At 46.9% G+C, this 13,277-nt stretch overlaps 1 protein-coding gene across 1 annotated transcript in view; it reads right to left on the bottom strand.

Moving 5' to 3' along the window:
- Positions 1 to 13,277, bottom strand: part of NT5E (5'-nucleotidase ecto) — a 56,122-nt gene that overhangs the window by 23,746 nt on the left and 19,099 nt on the right. The window contains exons 2-3 of the mRNA XM_034991265.1: positions 7,811 to 8,033; positions 3,127 to 3,315 (exon numbers count right to left, since the gene is read on the bottom strand). Of these exons, the coding sequence (XP_034847156.1) occupies positions 3,127 to 3,315; positions 7,811 to 8,033 (412 nt within the window). The remainder of the gene's footprint in view (positions 1 to 3,126; positions 3,316 to 7,810; positions 8,034 to 13,277) is intronic.

Here is a 13,277-nt window from a genome sequence, read left to right as displayed (position 1 = left end):
TGTGTGTGTGTGTATGAGACTGTGTGACTGTGTGTGTGTGTGGTATGCGTGTGACTGTGTGTGTGTGTGTGTGAGACTGTGTGTGAGACTGTGTGTGTTTGTGGGTGTGTGCCAGCTCTTCAACTACAATGCCCTTCTCACTCGGGATCGAAGTGAGTACGGCGTGAGCCACGCTCCCCAAGACGGAGGGGTCGGAGGCACACATCTAGCTCGCACCGTGTGCCCCGGTTTCTGACACCGCCCCGGACAGAAGCTAAGCAGAGGCTCCAGGGAAGGCTTGTTCACGGGTCTCATCCACTGAGCTGGGACAGACTGGAGTAAGGACAGCTCAGGTACGGGGCCCCGTCCTGCGGCGCCTCACCTCCCGCCGTCCATTCCAGAGGTGACGTCATCGTGACCTTTCTCATCGGGTTGTTTCCATCCTCATTCTGCAGCTGAGGAAATCGGGCGGAGACAGGAGTCCGCAGCAGTGGCCCAGCCAGCCCGACGGCCGAGTCTCAGCTCGCCCCACGCCGCCCCGTGACGTGCCCCGTGGGGCTCTCCCCGCTCCAGCGCTCTCGCCCCTCTAGTGGCCCTGGAGTTACCTAAGTGGCCCTCGGACGTCCGACTGTGACACTGCTCAGGCTAAGCAAGTCCCCTCACTGTCTGCGCCTGCCACTGTCCTGACACACGGACCTACCGCCTGCCCGGCGTGGCGCTGTCCTCATCGCTCACAGACAGCTTTTTCCACGAGACAAATACTCCTGTGAGTGACTAAGTGCCTCACCTACCGTAGTCTAGTCCATTAAAAGTTTTTAACCCACTACACTGATTTCACAACCACTAATGCATATCACCCAGTGTGAAATGATTCTCTAGCCTGTGTCTACCAAGAGGTAAAACACTTACGAGGGAACTGCGTGAGGAAGGAGTCAAATATGTGAACACAGTTTTCTTTCTTTTTTTTTTTTTTTTTTAAGATTTTATTTATTTGACAGAGAGAGACACAGCGAGAGAGGGAACACAAGCAGGGGGAGTGGGAGAGGGAGAAGCAGGTTTCCCGCCGAGCAGGGAGCCCGATGCGGGGCTCGATCCCAGGACCCCGGGATCATGACCTGAGCCGAAGGCAGACGCTTAACCGACTGAGCCACCCAGGCACCCCGTGAACACGGTTTTCTTAAGGGAAGGTCAAGCCCACCTTGTGATGGAGTTCACCAGCGTCCGCAGTCGGACTGGTCTGTCCGGACGGGTGGACAGCCTCCACACGGCTGCCCGCCAGGACACAGCTCTCTACAGTTTCTGAAGTGTTCTCCCACGTATACATATACCACCTCCCGTCATTCTCACAACAATGGGGCACTTGGAGCCTTATCACCCCAATTTTGAAGCAAAGCTAACAGGTTCAGAGAGGGTGAGTGACCTGCTCATGGTCTCTGACGTGAATCAGGAAGGAAGACTTTGGACGCAATATTGTTTCTTTCTTTTCTTTTTATAATTTGTGTCTCTCTTTCTGATTACAAAAGCAACATGCGTTCATTTGAAAATACTCAAAAGTGCTAAGAAGAAAGTGAAAATTACCTGTATTCTTTGTGATAACCCCTTTTAACATTTGTTAAAAATTTTATGTATTTGGCGGGGGGAGAGAGAGAGCACACATGAGTGGGAGGAGGGGCAGTGGGAGAAGCAGGCTCCCCACTGAGCAGTGAGCCCCGGGAGGGACTCGATCCCAGGACCCCGGGATCATGACCTGAGCCAAAGGCAGACACTCAACTGAGCAACCAGGGTGCCCCCTTTTAACAATTTTGGGTATTTTTTTTTTTCGCTTTTATAAAAATAGGATCACCTTAGCCCATACGGAGGTGGGTGAAGCAGCAACTTCTTCAAAGACAGGGGTGTTCCCTGCCAAAGCCTTCCTTCCCACTAGCTGATTAACAGTCAGTTACCAGGAAACCTTCCTCCTCCTCTTCTTTTTCCTAAAAGTCCTTCAAATCTCCATGCAGTAGTTGGGGAGGGGGGGACATGGGGGCAGAGGGCATGGTAGGAAAGACTCACCAAGCCAGCCAGACTCAAAAGTTTTGGGACATTATAAGTTCAACATAGAAGGGAAAAAAAGAGGTTTTCTAACTAAAACTACCTAACGTCAAGGAGAGAGAGAAAGAGGGAGGGAGGGTGGGAGGGAAAGTGGTAGGGGAGGAAGAGAGGGAGGGAGGGAGGGGAATGGACATGCTTTCAGGAGCATCGGGGCCTATGACTTCCAACGCACGGTCCTAGTATGAAGAAGAATTAGGACTTGAGCCCAGAGTTCAGCCCCTGCTACCTGTGAACCTGCAAATCAAATCTGTCACCCTGACTTGTGAAGGCCTTATTTGCATTATTTTGTTTATACTTAAAATTATTTTATTTTTTTTAAAAGATTTTATTTAATTTATTTATCAGAGAGAGAGAGAGAGCACAAGCAGGGGGAGCGGCAGGCAGAGGGAGAAGCAGGCTTCCCGCAGAGCAGGGAGCCCAATGAGGGACTAGATCCCAGGACCCCGGGATCATGACCTGAGCCAAAGGCAGACGCTTAATGACTGAGCCACACAGGCACCCTACTTAAATTTTTTTTAAAGATTTTATTTACTTGAAAGATAGTGCAAGTGAGAGAGCACAAGCAGGGGGAGTGGGAGAGGGAGAAGCAGGTTCCCCGCTGAGCAGAGAGCCTGACGCAGGGCTCGATCCCAGGACCCTGGGATCATGACCTGAGCTGAATGCTTAGGCAGATGCTTAATGGACTGAGTCACCCAGGTGCTCCTATACTTAAAAATTTTTATATGATATGTTGCTTTTTGATATAAACTGATTTTTGGCTGGGGCTCAGTAATCTTTTTATTTTATAGTGTATTTTATACATATGTTTTATATATATTTATAATATACATAAATAAATGGAATTGACATAATCATGAAACCAATATATTATTCTTAATGTCTCTGAATACGATTTACATGTTACTATATATGTGTATTACATATATATTACATATTACAAAATATATGTAATATATATTATGTGTTAAATAGTAGTAAAAATAGTAACAGTTACAAAGGCAAAGAGACTAAGTTATCTAGACATCCTGGCCAGTATAATCCTTTTGAAACAATTACCTGTATAAAGAAATGTGTTGGAGTGTCCTCCCACCACGATGTCCACTCCCTTCACTTTCTGAGCGATGAGTTTATCCATTTCAAAACCAGAGTGTCCCAGTGCAATAATTTTGTTCACATTTAGAGTTTTTAGCTTATCAACTTCAGGCTGCAATGCAGCGATTTCATCTTCAAATACTAAATTCCTTCCTAAGGAACAAAATAAATAAAATGGACATTTATTAATAATTTTTATTATATTGCTTATTACACATACTAACACGTAGAGTAAAAACACCTTTATCTACTAAAGCTCTTAAATTACTAAAACCAAAACATATTTGTAAATTAAATATAAAATCCCTAAAAAGCCAATAAAAATTCGCATCAATATCCTTAGTTACATTCACTTAACGTTGCTTTAGGTTAAGGTTGTGAATGATATTACGTTGCTCTAATGTAATCTCAAGCTATGAGGAGGCTTCAGACCTGCAAACCTATTTTTTAAAAATGTGTTTTTAATATCAGATGTTTCTCAGTCACATTATTTCTTGAGCAAGACATAGCTGTACCCATCTTGACTTGATCCAGTTCACAAGGCATGGCTCAGAACGGCATTTACTTCCAACGAGCAAATTTATTCACAAAAGACAAAGATTTCTCCTTATTGAAAATACTCCTAAGACTTGTGTCACAGGACCTAAGAGGAACTCTGCAAGATTAGTCCTAGCTTTCTTTGACCAGTGGCTACTTTAGAAATGTACACAGTTTCCCAAGCAAAGTACTTTGTAAGAAAAACATTCATTTTTATGTCTTAGTTCTGGTATTTTTGTTAAAAGCTAAGTACTTTGTAAGAAAACATTCACTTTTATGTCTTAGTTCTGGTATTTTTGTTAAAAGTGATTTCTTTTATGTTACTTGATTCGGTGCTGTAAATTAAATTATAATGATTCTCTCTGCTGGAAAAAGTGTGTTTTTACATTCAGACTTCCATTGTGCCAAGGGAGAAAGTGCCTGAGCACATGAGCGTGTTATAGGATCTGTCATCATGTTGCTTAGACACCTTACACTTAGTGCGGTGGGTTGGTTGTATCTCAATAAAACCGGGCGGGGGGGGAGGACCCAGATTAGTACATCTAAGCCTTCGTTTGCCAGTTCAGGATAATCAGTCTTCAAACTTAAAACTCTGTCGGCAATGAGTCCTCGAACATCAGTCCTAACACACCCGTTGATGCTGTGCCTTGTTCACTCGGTAAGGCCGACTCTGGCGCGTTCTCGAGCTCTGCCTTGGACACGGTCTCACCCAGCTACTGCTGGCACAGGGAGTGTGCACTTTCTTCCCTGCTTACTCCCCCTTGCAGTGCTAACAGGAGAGCACCCCGGGGACCAGGCTGCAGGGTGTGGCTGTGACTGTGTGGACCCACGGCCCAGACACCCAGCAACTCACAGGGGTGCCACGCTGGACTGGTCGTGCTGTCCCCAGCTCACAGGGGACACTTAAACAGCAGTGGTAACAGCCTGGCCACCATTGTCTGCCATGAAAACATCAAGAATAATCTGCTTCTCGCTTACCACTCCAAGAAGCCCGGGGCTCCCCGGTCACCCCACAGTGCCATGTCACTTTCTCTGCGAGCTCCCCGAGCCTCCCTTTAAGTTGACAAGTTGCACCCACCCCCGGCCCCACTTGCCATTCTCCCTACTGCTTAGCACTTACCACCTTCTGACACACCAAATATTCTACTCATTTATTTGCCCACTAAACTTAAACTGCAGTAGGCAGAGATTTTCTTTTTTCTTTTTTTTTTTTTTTTGGTCAGCATCCCTGGAGCCTAGAACAGTGCCTACACGTAGGCACTCAGAGGAAAGAACGAAAGAATGAATGAATAATGAGCCCCTCAGAGAAGGCTGCCATCTGCTTTTGTTTGGCTGGCAACAAGGAAGAAAGGCTCAGAGAAATGCCTCTGAGGACAAAGAAATGTCTTCTGACACATTAGGAGCCTCTCGGGATCCGTCATCACACACAAAGTATGGGATCTATTTCAGGATCTCTTGGGGGGTTACAGGAGTGTCACTGTCTGGCTAAAATGAACGAACTGTGTATGCTATATACCTGCGGGCACCCAGGCCACGAGGACTGGAAGGATGGGGCTGGACCAGGGGCCCGAGAGCTGCAGGAAGAACGCGTGCGCTGGGCCTGTGGTCTTGGTAGAAGCGAGTGTCCCCAGAAACACTGCTCCACCCCTGCCCAGCACTGGCGTCAGTCCCTACACCATCCAGCCTTCCTCTTCTGGGAGCTGCTGGAAGGGCATCATCACCCCTTCAGAGACATTAGCCCAGTCAAGGACTAATACGGGGTGCTACCAGAGTCCCAGCAAAGGGGGGCTGACTTCTGGAGCCCTTATATCTCTTCACCGACAACCCCTCCTTTCTTACTGGTGACTATTCCAGAAGGGATGACGCTTTTCTCCCCGTCATGCCTGAACTCCTTGGTCAGTCATTCAGGAGGCAATCTACTCCTCACCCCACTTTCTGCCTTCCCTGCTTGGAACCTCTGTTCCAAGAAACTGAACTATTCGCTCTTCTGAGACGGTGGCCCCCATGCTTCCCTGCTCTCATGTGTTAATTCCAGCAACATTTATTGAGAACTTCCCATATGCCAGGCACGGTACAGAGCACAGAGCAGTGGAGGAGACAGAGAAGGTCGCTGCCCTCACGGGGCTTGCCTCCCAGCATGTGACTCTGACCTCACGGCTGGAATGCCCTTTGCCCCGGGATGTCCTGCGTGCCCTGGAGGGGGCCAAGGAGCTTCTTCAAGTCCGCAGGACCTCCAAGCTGGCCATCACTCCTTTCACTTACCCCCTGCTCCTAAAAGACGTTCCCCCATTCCCTGTGTGACTCTCTTACGGCATTTAATTACATTCTGTCTTGAACAATTTCAAAAACCAGTGGGTAGAATAGAAATTATAGAGACACAGAATTATTCAATTATTCAACAAGTCCACATCTTTATCTAAAGCTCCTCCTCTGGCCTCTATACTAGGTCCTGGATATTCACTGAGAGGAGCCCTAGGCTCTGTCCTCAGTCTGCTCAGGCCGGCACAGGAAGCTGACCTTAAGGGACAAATGTAATCCGGGGGAGGTGCTCAGGGGGAGGGATCTTCTGTGGGAGCTGGGGACACAGAGCAGGAGCGTTCAAGGGGAGCAGGGACAAGGGTGGCAGCAACCGGGCCACGTCATCCCAGCCCGCCCGACACTGGCAACTGGCTTGTCTGCCATCAGGAAGCCTGGTTCACTCTGCCATCCCCACGTGGTCGTCTTTGCAGAAAAGCCCCAGGAAGCCGGAGGCGCGGTGCCGTTGGCCCCAGGGGAGGTCAGATCCCCAGGGCAGGGAGCAGTGGTCAGGCTGTGTGTGTGTGGTGGGGGGCAGGGAGCGCCTGAGACTGTCAGCTGGGGCTGCAGATGGGACCACACGCTTCTTAGAAGAGTGCTTCTGAAACACGTGGAAAGCCGGTGACTCATCCTGACCACAGCCACCTCCTGGCTCCACAACACCTCAACAGCTCTTTGGTGACCAGGACCTGTCACACAGCGTGCAGAGGCTCGGTCCCCAGAGAAGCCCCGTGTGGACCCTGCCCCTGGGCCGGCGGCAGGACCCTCTGCCCTCACAGCAGCTCAGGACCCAGCACGCCGGCCTTCCCATCATTCCCAGTGGTCTGGACCGACTCTAGCAACAACAATAAATAGATCACTTTTCTAATTGCTAAATGACTGCAGGGGCTTTATCAGTTAATGCTTCATGAAAACCCCTGCTTCTGGAGAATGCCTGCGCCTGGTTTTCCTTTTCCTGTTTTTTTTCGCTCTGCTCTCCACAAGGGCTGTTACCACCTGTCCCCACACAACGCTACTACAGGACCACTGACTAAATCCCCTGTGCTGTGCCTTTTATTCCTGTCAGTTGCCCTTTTTATTCCCTTCAAATATGGGAAGAAAACGGATTTGGATGATTTAGAAAAAAAGTCATTTTCGTTTTCGCTGCCAGAGTGTTTCGGTCAAAGTGTTCCTGTGAAAGTGCCTCAAAAATGTTTCTTGAATAACTTTAGGATTATATATGTACGCACGTATATGTTCATGCTGTATGAAATATAGCATATGTAAGACATTTATATTAGGATATATACACCATAGGACTTCTCAAGGATATGTATTCCTCAGAAAGCCAGATACAACAAAGTCATTAAATAGAAGAGATAGATAATGAACAGAAAGAAAGGAGAGTTAACTAGACATCTAATGATCATACTAGAAAAGGAAAGGTAAGGTAAACTGAGGTAAAACCCTAGCTCCGGGCCCTCTGACTCCACAGGAAAAGGGGCAGTGACTTATGTTTCATTCTCCAGTAAATTATTCTGTAATGTTAACCCTGGACGTAAACAGCTTTCTTGCCCAATTCTGAATCCACTGAATTAAACAAAGATACTGTGTATGTCAACAAGGAAGTTCACTGAAAAAAGAGCAATGTCTTTAAGAAGTAATTTAGAACAACGTGGAGGCCACCAGACTGGTTTCATCAATGTTATCCCAAGTAGACTACTTGCCCAACACCACATGTTGTTCCAGCTTTTATCCACAGTCCATAAAAATCATGCCAAGCTCTGATTTAATACATCTATTTGCAACCAATGAGTGCTATAAAAGTAGAAAATACCTGGATTTGAGAGAACAGGGGTTTCTTTTGAAGTATATCCAACAATTCCCACAACTTCATCACCAACAGGAAGAATTTTATATGGCATATAAAGTCCTGATATTTGAGACGCTAGTGGCCCCTTTGCTTTAATATTTGCACTCAGAATTGGAAATTTGGCCTCTTTGAGGAGTGGATCAATCAGTCCTTCTACACCATTATCAAATTCATGATTTCCCAGTGCCTGGTAGAAAGGGAAAAGAGAACAAGAATTAGGTACTCTGGAATTTCTAACAGAAACATACTGTAAAGAATATGACACATGAGCCCAGTGAATCCCAAACCTGATGGGGCTCTAGGAGCTGACCGCATGACCTCTGTCATCCTCACGCCCAGAGATTTTACTCAGTGCCCCTGGGGTTGGGCCCATGGGCACACAGATCATCAGGCTCAGTTGGGAATTGCTTCCCAGGTTCCGCACCACCTACTGAAGATGGCATCGATGCATGCAGGAGTCGCCTGGGAAGCTGGCCACACGTTCACCATCCTGCCATCCCCAGGTCTGGGGCAAGTTGGAGAATCTACCTTTCCTAAGCTTTCCCCAGCCTTTCCAGCTTCTGTTTTCTCTCATAAACCCACATTTCAATCTGCCCACCCAACTGTTGTGACCGCCCATCTGCTGGGAGAACCACTGAAATCAAGAGGACTGTAGCAAAAGGCAACTGGAAACGTACTGTTAATAGAGAAACCAGAGCCTCTCCTCGTCCCATCTCCGCATCTCCTCAATCATTCCTCCCTTATGCTCCCACAACTCTTTCTTCCCAACAACCGTGTGGTCCTCTAATTCTTCGGGGAAAATGAAGATCCCCAAAGGCCAACAGGAGATGGCTTTCTCCACATCGTGCAGGGTGTCACGGGTGCCCTCTGTCGGGCAGCTCTGGGCCGCCCTGGGTTTCATCCCCAGCAGTTTCACATCCAAGGAAGATTGGGATGGTGCAGTGCTGTTGGCCGGCTCTGAGCATGGGACTTGGTGAGGAGCTGGCATGGTTGAAAGGTGCCCTTGCCGCCCGCCTTCTTTGCTCTCTCCCAGTCCTCACTGCTCTGGGAGTGGCCACTGGGCCCAAAACAACGCTCTGACATCTGGCAGCTTCCCCCAGAGTAATCCCGACAAAACCCGGCATTCCGGGTTTCTTCCTTCCATCCCTTTCTCTCTTGGCCTCCTCGCATAAGCTTATCTCCCCCAGGCACCTGCTTACCTGCTCTGGCAGGCTGTTTGCTGACTTAGTACTTAAGCCAGTGAGTCTCAAACTTCCCAAATACCACACCTGATTTTGCTTCGCTTTGCCATCATTTGGGAGCAGACCTGGAAGTGCTGGTTGGTGACCCGTCAACTGAGATCAGGGCCTCCCTGGATCCTCTCACAGGCCCCACTCCTTTCCCAGCACATTCCGCACTCTGGAGGCATGTTCAGCATGTTCGTGGGCCCTCACCAGACTGCGTGCTCCCTGAGCCGCCGGGTCCTACTGCCTCCACCCTGCTCAGCGCTGTGGCCCCTCACCCGCCACCCAGGCACCCCGTGAGCATCTGGGGCTCAAAGAACCGTGTATGTGATAACCTCACGTGTACCTTTATACACACAAAGCAACACAGTGTCCTCACATTCCCACATACCTGTCTCCCTGATGAAACTCAGAATGTGTGAATTTGCCTCGTCCCCGACCCTCTGAGTATCCACTCGTTTTTACTTCTTCCTCTTAACTAATTACTTCAACCTTAGAGGCTGACCTAAGTCTTAAAAGGGTCTCCCAGTCTTGGGTAATTGTCTATCTTCTCTTTAGAACATCACGGTTTCTTCCTGTGGCAAAATCGGTCTCCCTTATGGGATTACAGTGAACTGTCTTGCCTAACTGTGAAGTCTTAAAAAGTGAGTATTTCTCTCATTCTTCATGGCAGATTATCCAATGTGTCAGCCACCTTGCCGTTTACCCACAGCATTACGTTGCTAGCGTTCGGCGACCGTTGGAGTTACCTTTTTCATCTACTTGTGACTTGTTTGATGTCTCCTCCCCTGAGTGTAACACCCTGAAAGCAGTGATGGTGGCTACCTTTTCCTATCTGTGGGGAGAGGAGCCCTGATCTGGGTGCTCAGGGCTGAGCAGAGACCAGCTGAATGAGCTCCTTCACATCCACATCTTCCACTCGGAAGTGAACATCTGCAGTCCTGACTTTCCCCCTGACCTTTAGTTCTCTGTGTCCAACTGCCATGCAGACGCTTCCCTCCAAGGACTCACAAGCACCCATGTTTACCATGCTCAAAGTCCCTTCCTCTGGGATCCACCATGTTGGCCCAAGCTGCCTCCATCTACCCAGTCAAGGAAGCCAGATACCCTGGGGCAGCTGAATGCCCCCCACTTGTTAGCTCTTCCTCACCCCCCGCCAGCATCCCGCCTTTGCCTAAATGCTCCGTTCCATCCATCCCCCGGCATGCATTCCTCGCCCGTTCCCTCCTGGACCACTGCCACAGCCTCCTCACTGGCTTTCAGCTAGCACCATTCCTTCCTCCGAACCATTCAACATAGTGCTGCCAGAAAAAAATCGTTCTAAAATGCAAAGTTTGGGGTGCCTGGGTGGCTCAGGCTGCCTTCAGCTCAGGTCATGATCCCAGGGTCCTGGGATCGAATTCCGCGTCGGGCTCCCTGCTCAGCGGGAGCCGGCTTCTCCCTCTTCTTCCCGCTTGTGCTCTCTCTCAGTATCTCTATCACTATCTGTCTCTCTCTCTCTCAGATAAAGTCTTTTAAAAAATTAAAAAAACCAAAATGCAAAGTTTATCTTGTCAATCTCAACTGTAAGGTCCTACGGTGGTTCTCCACTGCTCGTGTGATAAAATTCAACATCCTGAGCTCCTTGAGCCATCTGGCCTTGCCTTCCCCTCCAGCCTTATTTCTGACACCCACCATCTGCTAAAGTATGAGACAACCAGGCAGGGCTGGCTCCACCACTCATGAGCTCAACCAGAGCACACTTGTAAACCACAGCTTCCTCTTGTGAATAAAACAAAGGTTGTAATAAAAATGGAACAGCATTTACTAAGCACTTGCCACACGCCAGCATCATGCAAAGTGGTTTTATTAAGAAAAACCTGATTTTGTGCTGTGAGATTGGTATTATTACTATTATCATTTTACAATGAAAACAGATCTAGAGACACTGAATGAATAGTTCAAGGTCACGTAAGTAGTAAGTGGTAGAGCTGGGACTAGAACCACTTCTGTTTGACTCCAACCTTCTTAACCTCTATGCTTGGATATAAAGAGCTTTGCATAAAGCCTAGCAGATAAAACCCTAAGTACCTGCAGTTTTCATGCTCTTACTCATCTTTGTGCCTTTGTATATAACAGGTAAATGATGACTGGTTGATTGAAATACAGATAGGTAGATGATTAGAACTGAGTAGAACAGAACAGAAGAGGAGTATTCCTTTTTTTTATACCATGCTTTTACTCCCTTATTCAGTCAATGGCTTTCACTCCTGAAGTGTGATGATCTTTCCAAAAGAGATACTTCCTAAGAACCCTTCATTGAGTTCCCTTTCTGAATTTGATGTACTTCCTCTGCTCTGATGGTCCCCTCTGTATAGCCCCGTACCTGCCCACTCAGTCCCTCTGGAGCAGAGCAGTGTACCACTGAATGAATACTTGGTAATAGATTTTTTTTTAAAGATTTTATTTATTTATTTGACAGAGAGATAGAGAGCACAAGTAGGCAGAACTGCAGGCAGAGGGAGAAGGAGAAGCAGGCTCTCTGCCGAGCAGGGAGCCCGATGCGGCGCTCGATCCCAGGACCCCGGGATCATGACCTGAGCCGAAGGCAGACGCTTAACCGACTGAGCCACCTAGGCGTCCCTGAATGCATACTTGAATGAGCAGAAGAGTCTCTGACAAATTTCTTTCTTCTACACACAGCTAACTTTTCCTACAAAAATTCCTTTGCAGAAAAATGCCTTGGTAAATTCTTATTTTCTTTATAAACTCATATTCGCATTTCCCCACCTTGATGTTTTCCAACCTGTTTCTCCTCCATTGCATTTCTTACAACTTCATTATTCATGAGCTCTTTGGAAGGAGGAGCATACCCCCCACTTGAGTATATCATGCTCCCTGCTGGCTTACAGCAGGAGCTCAAGAAATGTGTTAAATACAATTTTTTAAAGTTTTTACTTCCACTCCAGTTAGTTAACATACAGTGTTATATTAGTTTCAGGTGTATGATAAAGAAATACATGAATTCTTATTCATTTCTATTATTTGTATTAACGTGACAATACCTCAGGAAGAGTCTGTCCAAGAGCACTCAGAGCAATGAAAGAACATATCAGGGCAGGTTATCTTTCCACGTTCCTTTACATCTTAAGGAGCATTTGTAGCACAAACATAAGAAAATTTATGCAAATTCATACTGTAATATCATTCCACTTTTTTTGGTCCTCTCTGAAAATTCCAGTACCTTTCCTTATGTGTGCTTGTCAATTTTTTGCTGCTCTGCCCAAAGCTTCCCCCATGACTTTAATAACCAATCCTGGGGCGCCTGCATGGCTCCGTCGTTAAGTGTCTGCCTTCAGCTCAGGTCATGATCTCAGGGTCCTGGGATCGAGCCCTGCATTGGGCTCCCTGCTCCGTGGGAAGCCTGCTTCTCCCTCTGCTGCTCCCCCTGCTTGTGTTCCCTCTCTCTCTGTGTCTCTCTCTGTCAAATAAATAAATAAAATCTTAAAAAAAAAATAACCAATCCTGATCTGAGCTAAACTGTTACTTGTCATTAATGCTATAATCCTCACATCAGGCAAGTATTTTTTCTGACCTAAATCATACTCTTATGCTTTCTCCCTCTTTGTTTTTTTTTTTTTTTTTTTTTTTGCTTTCTAAAAGTTTCATTTCTAATATTGGGCTCATTCACTTACTAACCCTATTCATTCACTGATTCTAGACCTATGACAATCTTGTGTCTTTTCACTATAAACCTTAAATTTCACCAAATGCACTGTTCTGTAATTTAAGACAGCTGAGTGTAGCAAAATGGCCTTCTTCAGTATCTCCAACATCAAAATCATAGAGATTTAATGTGAGCCTCTGGTCTAGCCCTGGCTCCTCACCCTCACTGCTTTCTTCATGCAGAAGCCTAAAGCACTACTTAAAAAGACAAAAAGAAAAAAAACCTGGTGCTCTTACATGAAAAAAACTTTCCTCACTTTCCATCTAGCCCAGCCCAGCATGTTCAACCACCTAAACCCCTGAAATGTTGCTGCCATTTAAAGCTAAACACAACTGTAAGGACAGGAGATCTGATTCTTCTGTGATTCTTATTAAATAAACTCTTGTTACATCAACTCTGAGGAATAGAGTCTGATTTGTTTAACACCTTCAGCAGGTGTCTGTTAATATTTACATTTGATGTGGATAATTTGTCAAAGTCTAGCGGTGGCTTTGGAGAAAGT

The sequence above is a fragment of the Mirounga leonina genome, unplaced genomic scaffold (assembly GCF_011800145.1).
Source record: "Mirounga leonina isolate KUSES-001 unplaced genomic scaffold, KU_Mleo_1.0 Mir_53, whole genome shotgun sequence".
Classification (NCBI taxonomy): domain Eukaryota; kingdom Metazoa; phylum Chordata; class Mammalia; order Carnivora; family Phocidae; genus Mirounga; species Mirounga leonina.
The sequence above is the reverse complement of the archived record's forward strand: the minus strand, read 5'-3'. Positions and strand labels throughout refer to the sequence as shown.